Consider the following 13,866-nt stretch of genomic DNA (forward strand, 5'->3'; position numbering starts at 1 on the left):
CCTCCCACCCCAGCCCTGAGAGAAGGCAAGGAGTCTGAGGCCGCTTCTGAATGAGAAATGGCAAGCTGGTTCTGGCCCGGGAGCTCAGGGTCAGCCTGAAACCTGTTCACCACCTCCAGGCCAGAGTCTGACTTGGGGGACAGGCAGACCAGGTATGGGTCACACCCAAAGGCCAACTCTTATCCCATGGGGACCAATCTAGGTTCAAGTCTAATTGCGTTAAGACACCGGACGTCTCAAACTCCAGGTAAAACATCCTTCCTACTCTCCAAAGCCAAATGAAACCCTCTTTTCAGCTAAAACTTTACCCCCCTGGCTATTTACTAGGCATGCAGCAGCCCTGGACCCACAGGCAATGAGCACTATATTGTATGTCAGGATTGAGCACCACCATGTACAGCAATGTCACCCTGGCCCTGCCTGTCAACCCAGTGTGATCAGTGTGAAAAAATTCACCAATCTGGACACTTACCTGGGTACTCTGTATATTACAGCAAAAAGTTTTTAAAAATATTATCCAGGCCTTAGCCTCCCTGCCTTATCTCACACCAAAACCTGGTTCTTTGCTTCCCTACCCCTCTGACCAACTTTGGCTTCTCAACATCAGGCTGTTTTCACACTTCCAGGCCTTTGCACTTGCTATTCATTATACCTAGAACATGTTTCTCACCCCCAAATCTTGTCTCTTTGGTAGACTCTTATTCATCCTGTAAAACCCAACTTGGATATCACCTCTGCCAGGGAGTCTCCCTGGGTCACCTCTCCACCACACCAAGAGTTGATCACTAATCTCTTCTTTCTCTGGACTGACTCTTACACTACTTCTCATTACTGCTGTTTGTGTCTTTACCTTTGAGTACCTTGAGGGCAGAAATCATATGATTTTTATCTCTGTGCTTCCAGACCTAAGCACAGAGCCTGGTACACTGTAATGGCCTCAGCTAATTCAAAGGCAAAATTTAATTTAACCCTCACCATAAGATATGTGGTATTATTATCATCCCCATTTTACAGGTAAGAAAACTGATGGACAGAGTAGATAAGCGGCTGCCCTCAAGTCCCACAACTAGGAAATGACACAGCTGGGACTTAAACCCAGGGCCCACTGGAACACAGCCGATGCTCTTCAGCCCATCTTGCTACAGATGCTCAGCACACACTGACTGAACTGAATAGAGCGCTTTGGAGAACAAGACTCTCAAGGGTCTGTGTTAGATGAGGGCATCTGAGGACAGCATGCTTGGGACCTAGAATCAGGAAGCAGCAGCAGATGATACTGCACCAGCACACTCCTCTCCCAGCTTCTGTAGGGACTGACGATGCACATCGGACAGCACTGACCCCAAAAAGTACCTCTTCAGGGACCACTGAGAGGAAAGGTGGTAAGTGGGTGGGCAACACGGAGCCACCTAGGTTGTGAACTGGCTCTATTTGCTTATGCTTGCTGTGTGGCCCTCAGCCACTCTTTAACCTCTCTGAGCCTCTGTTCCCAAACTCTGTCAATCTACAAAATGCAAAGACCCTAGAGAAGGATCTGTACCTGCAAAGAGCTTAGAATCTGGTTGGTGGAGAAAAGACACCCACATCCAGCTGAAGCCCCAACTCTCCATATGATCCTGTGTAGCTCCCTTCTTTCCCTGGGTCTTCTCCTCTTTAAAATGAGAGGCTTGCCCTCACTGACGCAGCTCTAAAGAAACCAGCATGCTGCAAGGACTGAGTTACCAGTATACACATCCAAGGTCAGAAAAAGGGACAGCCTGGTCCCTGTAATAGGCAGCTTATATCGTGCCTTGCATACAATGGGTCCTTAATAAAGCATCTGAACAGATATCCAATAGGCACTAGAATAGGATACCAGAAAGGAATCACTGGTTCCTGAGGAAGCCTAGTCAGTGCTGCATCCTCCAGCCCCACAGCATGGAGTCAGGCAGACCTAGCTTCTAAAGCAGTTCCATCACTTTAGGCTCTCGTTAAATGGCCTAGGGCTCACTCAGCACCCAGCACTAAGCCTTGCCTGGATGCTCCTTCTATCACCTAGGGCACAAAGCTCCTTGTGTCCTGCTCATTCTGTTTTTCCAGCCTAGAGTACCCCAAGGCTGAGAGAACCCTGCCCTTCTCCCTCAGCCCTCCTCAGAATAGCCATTCCTATGTGGCCGTTCATCCTGCAACTCTTTGAATTATGGCAGAGTCTGCTTTTAAATTGCCAAGTGTTGCCTGCCAACCACTCACACCTTAGTATGAATTTAACTGGCTAATCTTGCTTTCCTCCTCAAACTAAACCAAACTATTGAGGAAGGGAAGAGAATGGCTTGAGTGGGCTTTCGACAATCGGAAGGCAGTGCCCCAGGCCCTGAGTTAGGTAAGAAACCCAGTGTCAAGGCTCTGCTCCTCACTGAGTGATCTTGGTGAAGTCACTTGCCCCCTCTGAGCTTGTTTTCTGATGTTTGTTGGGGATCATATATCTAAATTTGGAGCTGATGTAGAGATCAGATGAAAGTGTTGTGTCAACCATTCAGCAGAGAGCTGAAAGAAGACATTCTACTATCTGCTGCCCCCCTGCCCTGCCCACCCCATTGATGCGTTCTTGCCTGCTCAGCTGTGACCGAGTCTCAAAATTCCCACCATTCCTTCTGAAGTGGCCTCAACAACAGGACAGGAAAGTGAAGCAGAGACCTTGGAGCTGGATAAAAATAGACAGCCCTAGGCCAGGAGCTGGGGCTGTCATTGTGCAAGACAAACAAGGGCTGTCTCCATCCTGGGGTCGCAGATACCCTGCTCCTGCAGGACACCCATCCCAAAATACAGAAGGGGAAGACTCTCAGGACATAGGGAGACAGAGGGGGCTTGGGTAGGTGGCTGGTGTGGTCTCTGGGTGGTCTACAAGGTTTGCCTGGTGGTGACTCAGATGAGCACAGAGCCTGGTGCCTCTTGCCAGCTTCCCACCTCTAACTTTGGTACTTAAATTGAGACCGGCTGCCCCCAGACTCCTTTTGATCATTCTTTGTTGCCCCCCAGGGTGTGTCTCAAAGTGAGAGATGGGAACCCTTGCTGTGAAATGCTAGACAAGACCCTCGGAGTGGGAAAGCTGGCCAGTCACACTGCTCAGGCTCCCATTCCAAACTCACCATTTACAATTTGTGAATTTGGGCAGTTGGCCCAGCAATGAGCCTCAGTTTCCTCACATATAAAATAGAGGGAATCACATCTATGTCACCGGGTTGTGATAAGGAGCCAGTGAGACGGAGAATGACCAGCACTTAGCAAAGTGCTAAGTAGTGCGTGTCAATAAATGTCAACTGTTGTCATCAATGGCAGCTTTACTATCTGTCCTTGAACATCGAATGCCCTGGCCTGGCCTAACACATTCTGCCCCACGCCTTTCTGACCTCACCTCCCACCCTTACCTCCAGCATAATCCTGCATTCCATGTTCACAGGATGACTCCTGCCCTCATCATCCACAGAGACCTTCACCCCTCTGGGCCTCTCTCTACCCTAGAGGGCCTTCCTCCCTAAGCCTGTCCTCCAGCATGACAGCCACCACAGCCCAAGTCTATGAGCTCCCAGGAAGCAGGGACAGTGCCAGCCCATTGGTATTAAGATCCCCACAACACAAGTAAACTGGAAAAGTTAAATAGTAAGCCCCTGGAACAGGAGATGCATGTCGTTCTTGGAAGGCACCTGGACGACCACAATGGAGAATGCCACTCACCTACTGGGACCACTTGGAACTCAGACTAAAGCCCACTAGACTCCATTCAATCTCCTACCCATAAGAAATCCCAAACTTCCTCCCACCTCCTTCAGCCCCTTAGAATTCCAAGCCACTGGATGCGAAATTTTCTCATGAGAACCACACAATCATGGTCCACAGTAGAGAGCGGCAGGGGCCTTCTCAGTGGCCAGGACCAAAGACTGCTCTGAGGTAACTGGGCAGGAATCTCAAATACAGGCCCATTGAGCCCCAAAGGCAGCCAAACCCAATGGCTTCCAGCCTCCAGAGGGCGGTTTCCCCTGGGAGCTGGATGGGGGCAGGGCCTCCTGCAGGTGTTCTGGAGTCTGCTCCTTGCTGCCTGAGCCACACACCACACCTGCTCTGGGAGGACAGAGATCAAAGAGACTATGTCTGTGAACACACCGTGAAACTGTAAGACACCTCCACACACTGGAGTTCCCACCATTAACAATGCGGGAAAGAGGATGTCAAAAAATTACACATCCAACCAAGCAACCAGTGGTCACAGAAACACAGAATCGTGCATTCAGAAATACTTTTAACCCTCTTCTTCAAAATTATTTGTGGCTGCCATCCCCATAGGCACAGAAGAAAAAGAATAGATTAACATGTTAACTTCTTGTGTTCATCTGGTTAGGTCTTTCAGGAAAAGACACTATAACCAAGTAGGGCCAAAAGGCAGAGAAGAAAACAAGATGGTCCGACTAGAGGGGCCATCAGAGTCCAAAAGGCAAGTAGGACCCAGAAGACCTGGACTCCAGCACCAGCAGTCATGAGAAGCCAGCATGGGGAGAGATGGCAAGAATGACAGTCAGAACTTTGAGCAAAATAGGAGGTACATTCAGCCCTTGCAGCAGAAAAGTGGAGGGTAAGACAGTGGTTAGGAGGACAGTGGCAAATGGTTCTGCTATTACGTGCCCCTGGTCAAGTTCCTTTACTGCTGTTCTGAGATGATGCATATAAAGGGGCCCAAGTACAGGACATGGCCCAAAGTAAACACTCAACAGCTCTGATCACTGTTGTTGCTATTATGACATGTGCATGGGGGTAGAGGAAAGCCAGCTCTGATCCAGACAGAGGCCTTCACTCCAAGATCCAGCCATGCCCACTTGGGAAGCAGCTCCAGCCAGAGGGGCTGTCACCACACATAGCACAAGGCCGGGCCACAAACCCCAGCTGTCCTCACTGCACGCCACCTGCCATGCTCCCAAAGGGCCTCACAGAACTCGGCACCTAAGTCCCTCCTGGCCATTAATGCCCCCAAGTCATGACCAAACTCTCATTTCTTAAGGAAAGCTTAATTTAGGTATTCCCGGAATGTCCCTACAGCCAACTCTTAATTGCAAGGAGTGGGAGCTCCAAACCAGGGTGCTCTCTGCTCCCTAGCCCAGCATCCACTGCTCAGGGAGAGGCCTGGAAACCACTGGCCTCTTGCAAACTCCCTGCTTACCAATCCACCCACTCTATTTACCCCTCTTTTGACCCTTCATATAGGTCCTTCCCCAGAGTGGGGACAGGAGAAGAAACTCATGAAGAGAAATGTATATGAGCACATCCATTTGCTGCCTCTTGGCAGCTGGAAGAAGAGGATCCCTTGCTAAAATGAGAGATGAAGAGTTGTGCTGGGCTTTACTCATTTCCACGAGAAACAAGGTAGAGACGACTGGTTAAAACATAAACCGACTTGCACTTCTGGTCTCATTCACACAGACTGGTCTTAATCCCTAAAACATCAGCAACGATGACATGGGAAGTCTTCCCCCAACCAATGAGGTAGAAGGAAAAGGGGAAAGAAAAGAAGTGGATATATCAAAAAGGCCTCTGTCAAGCACCACCCCCACCTGTCCCCTTCTGTAAAGTTCAAAACGACAGCCACGTGCAAAGAAAAAAAATGCCAACCTGAGAATTCACCCGGAGCAGTGATGAGGGAGTTGGTGGCCTCCGTTTCAGTGTAAGACAATGTGGAATCAGATAGATCTACGGGAGGAAAGAGAAAGAGAACTTAGTTGGCTGGGGCGGGGCGGAGGGTGCTCCCTTTACTGCTTTCTCATGGATCTGTGTGTGTGTGCGCGTGCATGTGTGTGCCAGCAAGTGCTTGCAAAGGGCAGCATGGCCTTCCCAACTTTCTGATGACACTCTGTAACCCCGACCCATGATTGCACGAGACCAGGCCAGCAGGCCCTGGAACTCTTCTGGAAAATGCTGACTGCTACAGCCCTGGCACCTGAAAAAGTTGCAATTGCTCTGACCACAGAAATAACCCAAGTTCAGGGGACCGAGCAAGTAGCAACTTGGAGCCTCCTTGGGTAAGGTTAAATTAAGCCCCTAAACAATTCATAGTTGCTGTACTTAATTACAACCATTAAAATTCTTGAAGTTGTTCCTTCTTGCTTCCTTCCTTCCTTCCTTCCTCCCGCTGGAGCTGGGGAAACTCTGTTTTAACAAGTTACCAGCCATCCTTACTCTGTCCTGCTTACACCCCTCTAATTAAGGGCTCAAGCATTTGCTCTCAGATTAACTTTTTTTTTCCCTCTCTCCCCTCCTCCACTCTCTAACATCAAAACCTGCTCACAGAGCAACTTTCAATGCCTGGACTGTTTTAATTTTTTAAAGCATTCATTTTTTGTAAGTAGTTTTAAGTACTTCATATGGCGTGCATTATTTGTTTTCTCCTGTCAGCAGTGCAGTTAAATGGAGAAAGGAAAAGCTTTTGCATGTTTTTTTCTTGAACACTGAGCTGCCAGCTTGACAAGCCGATGCCTTTTGGGGCAGGGAGACTTGGAAATTTTTTCCTGGGCCTGTGCCTCCTGCTACCAGCAATGCGGTGTTGTCCCTGTGAAGGGACAGGCCTGTCCAGGAATCCGAAGACAAGTTCTATGAGGCCTGAAGCACTTTCCTGATCTTCTCGCCCAGTACAACCCAGGTCTAGCTCAGCTGGTCCCACCTGGCTCAGGAGAGGCATCCCAAGCCGGGATTCCTGGGGCAAAAACCGTTAGCCTAGGCCCTCACTAGCTAGAATTCCATCCGATCTTACAGGATTTTTTTTTTTCCCCTTTTACCACATGGCTTGCGGAGCGGGAAGATGAAACATTAACCAATTTGGCCTTTTTTTTTCGTTTCCCACTTGCCAGATGCTGACTGGGTGTTCTGGGTTTTATTTTGTTTTTTGGTCTCATGTGATCACAGAGGCTTAGGAGTGAACTGACCTTTTGTTTATGAAAAAGCAACAATGCAAGGAAAAGAAAATAATACAAAAAACTAACTCGGACTATTTATCAGGGCACGAAAAAGTTATCTCCTGGTAAAATGTGTTTGGAGGAAAATAAGGACGGATGGAAAAATCTCCTTTCAAAAAAATAACAACCTCAATGCCTCAGTGGGAACTTCTTAAAAGGTTGTTGCTTTTAATGCCTAATGTTCCCAAAGAATTCAGTCCCCCGAGTGTCACTGCTATTTCTCTTTTGAAGTAGCAACATCACAGGCTGAACCCTATTTCTCAGTAAACCACTGTGGAGCCAACACAGAAAGCTCTGTGAGGTTCCCAGGAGTGGAGACAATGGGTAGTCTAGTCTCTACCTTTCCCAACTAGTAAGTCCCCATCATGCACTCTCCAGACCCTCACCTCTGGGGCTTCTAGTGAGGCCCTCAAAGTCTGAAGTGCCTTGGGGCTATCGTAGAAAAAGAACACTCCCCACCCTGATCACTGCTCAAGCTCCAAGGAGGGACCCCATCTGGAAGTTGGAGCCCACCTTCGCTCTTAGCAAAATCAGGGTCACCAACTTTTTTTTTGCAAAGGGCCCAATAGTTAGTATTTTCAGCTTCGCAGGCCATACAATCTCTGCTGCAACTATTAAACTCGGCCACAGGAGTGTAGAAGGAGCCACAGGCAGTATGGAAATGGGTGTCTGTAGCTATGTTCCTGGAGAACTTTATTATGGACACTGAAATTTGAATTTCATATAATGTTCGCATGTCATAAAATATTTTTATTTTAACCATCTAAAAGAGTAAAAATCATTCTTAGCTCGTGAGCCATACAAAAACAGATGGTGGGCTGTAGTTCTGCAGACCCCTGAACTATATGAGTACCAACAAGTGTCACTTCCCCTTTCTAGGCCTCAGTTGTCTCATTTGTTAAATAACCAGGACACCTGTTGATCTCCAAAAGGTCACAGTGTCCGGATTTTTGCTGTTTTATCACAGGCTGACCCACAATACCTCAGGGCAATGATCCTTGACATTCAAACTGAGGTGCCACATTTACTAAGAACATTTGACAGTGTTTTTTTTTTTCCTCTAATGGAACTAGGGATCTTCTAAGTGACCGGTACCACTATGTTGACTTAGGAATGCTGAGACAGGCATGTGAGGAAAGCACAGGGAAACAGCAAGCTGAATAGGAGGCCGCTCTGGATTCTCACCTCAGCCTTGCTGCTTGTTAGCTGGGGGGCCCTCCCTGACCCTCCATCTGATTCACCTCATCTATGAAGTGACGAGCTCCCACTCAATGACCTCTCCAATTCCCCAGAGAACTAAATGAAGCTCCTCCACCCTTGGGCTGACCATACATCAGGAAAAACAATGAGGAAGTTGCCATCGTTAAGCCGCTGACTCACACACCATCATAGGACAGCCTTTGTCCTCCTAGACTAAGGAGGTCAAACTCCTGGAGGGACCTGGTGGGCACCTCTGACCCCACAGCAGGGTCTAGAAGGAAAACTGGACTGGACGCTTGAAAGTCGACAACACTTAGAAGGGACCTCCCAGATGATGCTGACACACGCTACTGGGAAGAGGCCTTTACCAAAAACAAAACAAAACCCACTTTTTGTGGTCACTTGGTGGAATGTGTTAGCATCACTGCCACGCCATCTGACTTTTAAAGCTTGACTCCCACAGGAACTGCCTGGGTCACAAAAAAGCTCTCCTGGTACTATTAACTCCAAACTAACTCATCCCATCACTAAGATTCTCCACTGGAGGAAACAGGAGGGCCAGGAAACAAGCTATCTCTACTTTTAAAACCGCATGCATCTATTCCAGAAGATGAGCTGATCATCCAGCCCCAAGGATTTACAGAAGAAAACACGTTCCATCTCTGAATGGGACCTGTCTAAAATGACATTACCACCTCAACTAAATGTTCCAACTGTTCCCACCCAGGTGAACTTCCTGGCTTAAGAAGGGGAAAAACATACAGCTCCTCTCAACAGTGAGTTCTTGTTCAACCTATTTGTCAGAATAATTATTAATACACACTAAAGATGAACAGTCTAAAAGTGGGGAGAGAGAGAAAGGAAAAGAGACAAATACCAACCCACCTCCAATGAGATGCTTAAGTTAAAAAACCCATTCATCTCCCACAGGCCCATGTTTAAAGGTCACAGAGAGGTTAATGATGAGCCAAGGAATTTCAAGATGTAAATAGCCCACTGCAGAGGCTGAGTCTGCTTTGGCCCAACTGAGGGTGTGTTTGTAAAACTTCACCCCATTTCAAAGGCAACCAGGCCAGCTTTCTCCCCTCCCCTCCAGCCCCTCAGCACTGAGGCTGGACACTAGAAAGGGGAGTCTGGGATGGACACACCTCCCCAAGGGTAGAAAGGAGGACACACTTACCCAGTGGCTTGTACTCGTCGCGAGGAGACAGCCGAGAGTACGGGGGTGGTGGTGATTCTGGAAGACAGGAAAAAGCATGTCACTGCCAGGGTGGGACAGTTCATACCTGGGAGTTCTATGTGCTTTTGATTATTGGTTTTCTCCAATAATAAACCTAGTCCCCAAGAAGCCCTCCTTTTCTTCCACCATCTCTGCTGCCCAAATCCACTAGAACATCACTGCCCAACAGTAAGGCCATAGGCTTGGTGTCCAGACCTGGCATCAATCCCTGCACTGCCACCTTTGGCTGTTCAACTTCAGACAAGTTATTTCACCTCTCCAAGCCTATTACCTCAGCTCTAAAATGGGGACAATAATCATATGGACCTCCCAGGTTTGCCAGGAGGGCAAAAGAAGATAATATATGTAAAATGCTCAGTACAGCTCTTGGGACTGTGGAAAATACCTGCACAAACAGTAACTATTATTAATATAACAAGAGAAATACAGATGCAGGGAAAGTCAGAGCCAGGGGTGCCTAATAAAATACCAGATGCTTAGGTAAATTCGAATTTCGGATATATGTGGCATGATTGTTTGGCATAAGTATGTCCCTTGCAATATTTAGGATATACAAAAAAAGTATGTATTGTTTTACCTGAAATTCAAACTTAACCAGGCATTCTATATTTTTATTTGCTAAATCTGGCAACTCTAGTCATAACTGTGAGTAGAGAGGCCCAGACATAGAAGCTCATTTCCAAACAAACTGCATCAGAACTAGCATTCTTTGTGGTGAGGAGGGCAAAATTAGCTGGGACCCAGGAAGCCAAACTCAGCTGCTGAGATGGGAGACCTTAAACCAGTCCCTGCGGGCCCTAGGCCTTAGTCTCCCTCTTTGTAAAGAGAAGGGGATGGGACACGAGTTCTCTACTGCCTTCCAGCTTAGACCCTCTATGATTCCTTATTGTCTATGGTATTTTTCTTTTGGTTTCCTTTCATTTGCCTAAAATACTCCTCCTTAAAAACATATACTTTGTCTTCTGAAGAATTCCTTAGCTTCTTGCTTTAGGGGAAGTAACAATTTGCTAAACTAAGTAACAATTTGCATGAATGAAATGACCCTTCATTTTCCCTAAATGAAACTAAACACTATCACATCTCAAACTAAAACAAACTCTCGGTGGTAGTAAAGTGGTAATAACTATTATTAGGCAAGTATCAGTAATGACACAAGGGGTAATAAGTGTTTTTTGCAATTATAATAAGGCGCAATTAGCTATAGGAGCATTTGTTTTGCTCCATACACCCCATGTAGCTTCAGCTCTTCCCCACCCTGGCTTTTTCAGCCAGAAATTACTTCAACAAAGTGAAGGCTCTAAGGTGCAGAAACAGGGAATCTTTTGTGGACAGTATTAAGGGAGAAGGAAAAGTGAATCATGGAGTAGCCACTGGGAAAGAAGCAAACATTTGCTGAATGCCTACCCAGTATCTCTCCATGTCAGGTATTTTCAATTTCATTTGTTATATTTTATTCTCTTGGACTTTAGGTAGAGTAGTTAATTATGCTCATCGGGCACCTATTTTTATTTCATCCTTTCTCAAAAACAAACAAAATGGCCAATATTATTCCCATTTTACAGATGAGAAAACTGACTTGCCCAGTATGCCCCAGCCAATCATGGTGGAGCTAGGATTTCAGACCGGCCTGACTGCTCTATACCCCTACAAGACAGGCAATCAAGAGGCACTCCGTCTTTCACTCCTTCATCCCAGCTGCATCTAGCACATCAGGTGCACAGAAAGGATTCAGTAAACATTTGTGGACAGACAATAGTGATGAGAATAATGGTAAACATGGGGGCATCTGTGGACAAAGGTGTGGAGAAAGAGGACCTAGGGGGCCAAACAGGTGATTCACAAGAGACCTCAAACCAAACTCTAGGAGGGGAGCTATCTACCTTCAGTAGGAATAACTTATTTACCGGTCCTTGGGCCTTGGAGGGGCTAGAGACCAGACTTGAGTGACTAGTCTCTCAGGACAAGAGGCAAAACAGGTAGGGAGAATTCTCCACAGGGAAGGAGAATTGAGGCTGGTGCTCCCACTGTAGAGAGGAGAAGACTGAGCCCTGAACAGTGGAGGTGACTCCCTCAGGGCCAGACAGGGAACTGGTAATAGAGCCAGAACCAAAAGCCAGGTCTCGTAACCCACTACCTCATGCCCTTTCTACTCCCCCATTAACTTATCAGAAGGCTTGCAATTCCTGTGTTAGGGCTCCTTTGGAAAAATCTGATTAGCTGAGGCACAGGCTACAAAAGGTGGGGACTTCTGGACATTTGCCCCCCAGATCTGTCCTAAAAAGTAAAACTTGGCAGTGACGGGCAGTGGTGGCTGGAGTCAGGCCACTGTAATCAACCCTAGCATCTCTTCCAGGGGCCATTTACCTAGAACCTGAAAGGTGGAGGCAAGGAAGGGTTCATGAAGTGTCCCCTAACATGTGCTATCTGGGCCTTAAACTGTGACACCCACCAGCCATGGCCACACTGGAGCTGGGGTGGGGGGGGTGTCAGGTGTTCCAATGTCACGAGTGACACAGAAAGCAAATCTACAAGCTTGAAATGTCAGACACACAAGGTAGTGAGGAACTGCAAAGCTCTCAGGAGAGGCTTTCCCAGGCCCCCATCTGCTCCAGTGAAACTGTTTGCACAGAACTATTTAACAACTGTGGAGACTGAAATGAATCACTGACTTCCATTCTAGGCAAGTAAAAAAGTATGAAGGCCTACAGACTTTACCCTCAACATGTGGATTTAGAGTGTCAGAGGTTTATCCTATTTAACTTCTTGGGGTTCATCCAACTCAACTTATTGTAACTGTTGGGACATCTGAGGGCCAGCCAGGTAAAGGACCTGCCCAAGGCCACACAGAAAGATAGAAAATGTTATTCTATTTCAACTAAACAAAAGGGGAGGCCAGTTGAGGACCAGTACCAAGTTAGTTACCTTTTCTTAAAAAATTGAGTTATCAGTCACATACTTTAAGATTCACTCTTCTGAAGTATACAAATCAGTGGTTTTTAGTAAATTTAAGTTGTGAGACCAACACCACCATTTAATTTTATAGGACATTTACATCATCCCAAAAGAAACCCTGTCCCCAGTTCCTATCCCTCCAACCCCCAAACCCTAGGCAAGATTTTCAAGATTCATCCATACTGCGGCATGTATTAGAGTGTCATTCCTTAATATGACTGAATGATATTCCATTGTGTGGATATACCACATTTGGTTTATCCATTCATCAGCTAATGGCCATTTGAGTTGTTTCCACTTTGGGGCTAATAGGAATAATGCTGCTATAAACAATACGGAATGACCTTTAACTGGTACCTCTACTCTACTCCCACACATCCGGGCCCCATGAATCCTGAGAATGGAGCCCAGGGACATTAAGTCAGTCGGGCAAGGTGGGAACTTAGGTGGGACACTCAGTGCTGTGAGTGAAGCAAAAGGTCAGATGAGAAAGTGCGAGCTGCCTCCAGGCCCTCTGTTCACTCCCCTCTTAGAAGCTATCTTAGTGCTTGCAAAAGTTGTGTTAACTTTAAAATAACATGTGCTCTAAACTTTCAGAGGACAACTCCTAGAGCCCTGCAGGTCCCTCTAAAATAAATGAACATGGGGAGAAAGAAAAAAGGAAAGAGAACGGGCGAGAAAGAGAAAGGGAGAGAGAGGGACATCAGAAACTCCGTACCCTCAGACATCCAGCCTCAGGCATCAACTTGAGGAATCTCCTCCAACTTCCTCCAGAAGTGAGAGCAGTCAGCCAGGGGCCGAGTGTACCAGAAGGCTAATGCTCAGCTCAGCTCAGCCCAGACTGCCTCTGGTTAGCCCCCAGGGGGTACTTAGCCTTTTGGGATCTAGACCCTAATTCTAAAGCCAGAAAAAGTTCACAGCCTTTCTCACTGCCTGGTAAAGTTTCAGTTTGGGACATTACCTTCCATCCCCATTCTTGCAGCTCAGGATTTTGCTTAAGAAAGGCTCCACTCACCTCCTTGGGCCTCCCAGTTTCCACTCTCCTAAGGAGGGGCTGTGGGTGGGGAGGGGGCCTCCTGGGGGCCTGTCCCCTCCACTCCCAGAACCTGAAGGTTCAATCCCAAGCCCCAGGGTGGGAGACACAGAAAAGGAACTCCTGGCACTTTAAGGCCGGCTGAGCCTAATTGCCCAGATTCCTCCGGCAGCCAGATAAACAGCGCAGCCGGCTGGCGCCAGCAAGAGGCAAACTGCACATTATCACCCCTTCCTCACCTCCAAGGAGGAGCTCGGAGGAGCAGGGCGGCCAGGCCGGCCGAGGGGCCGCCAGAGGGGTGGGACCCGGGCTTGGAAGCCCAACTTGAAATTGATCTCATTTCAAAGGGATAATGCCAGGCCAAATAAAAGGAAAACTTTCTAGCCCATTCTAATTCCTATAGTCCTGGCCTGGGAACCCTGTGTTTTCCTAGGCAGCCTCCTCCAGTCATTTAGAAGTTCTCTCTCTCT

The 13,866-nt window shown here is 47.4% G+C and overlaps 1 protein-coding gene across 1 annotated transcript in view; it reads right to left on the reverse strand.

Moving 5' to 3' along the window:
• The window catches only part of SMAD6 (SMAD family member 6), a 73,266-nt gene that overhangs the window by 54,347 nt on the left and 5,053 nt on the right, over nt 1–13,866 (reverse strand). Inside the window, 2 exon segments of the mRNA XM_015595827.2 lie at nt 5,635–5,712; nt 9,352–9,408. Coding sequence (XP_015451313.2) covers nt 5,635–5,712; nt 9,352–9,408 — 135 coding nt within the window.

Source organism: Pteropus alecto, unplaced genomic scaffold (genome assembly GCF_000325575.1).
Source record: "Pteropus alecto unplaced genomic scaffold, ASM32557v1 scaffold86, whole genome shotgun sequence".
NCBI classification, from domain to species: Eukaryota; Metazoa; Chordata; class Mammalia; order Chiroptera; family Pteropodidae; genus Pteropus; species Pteropus alecto.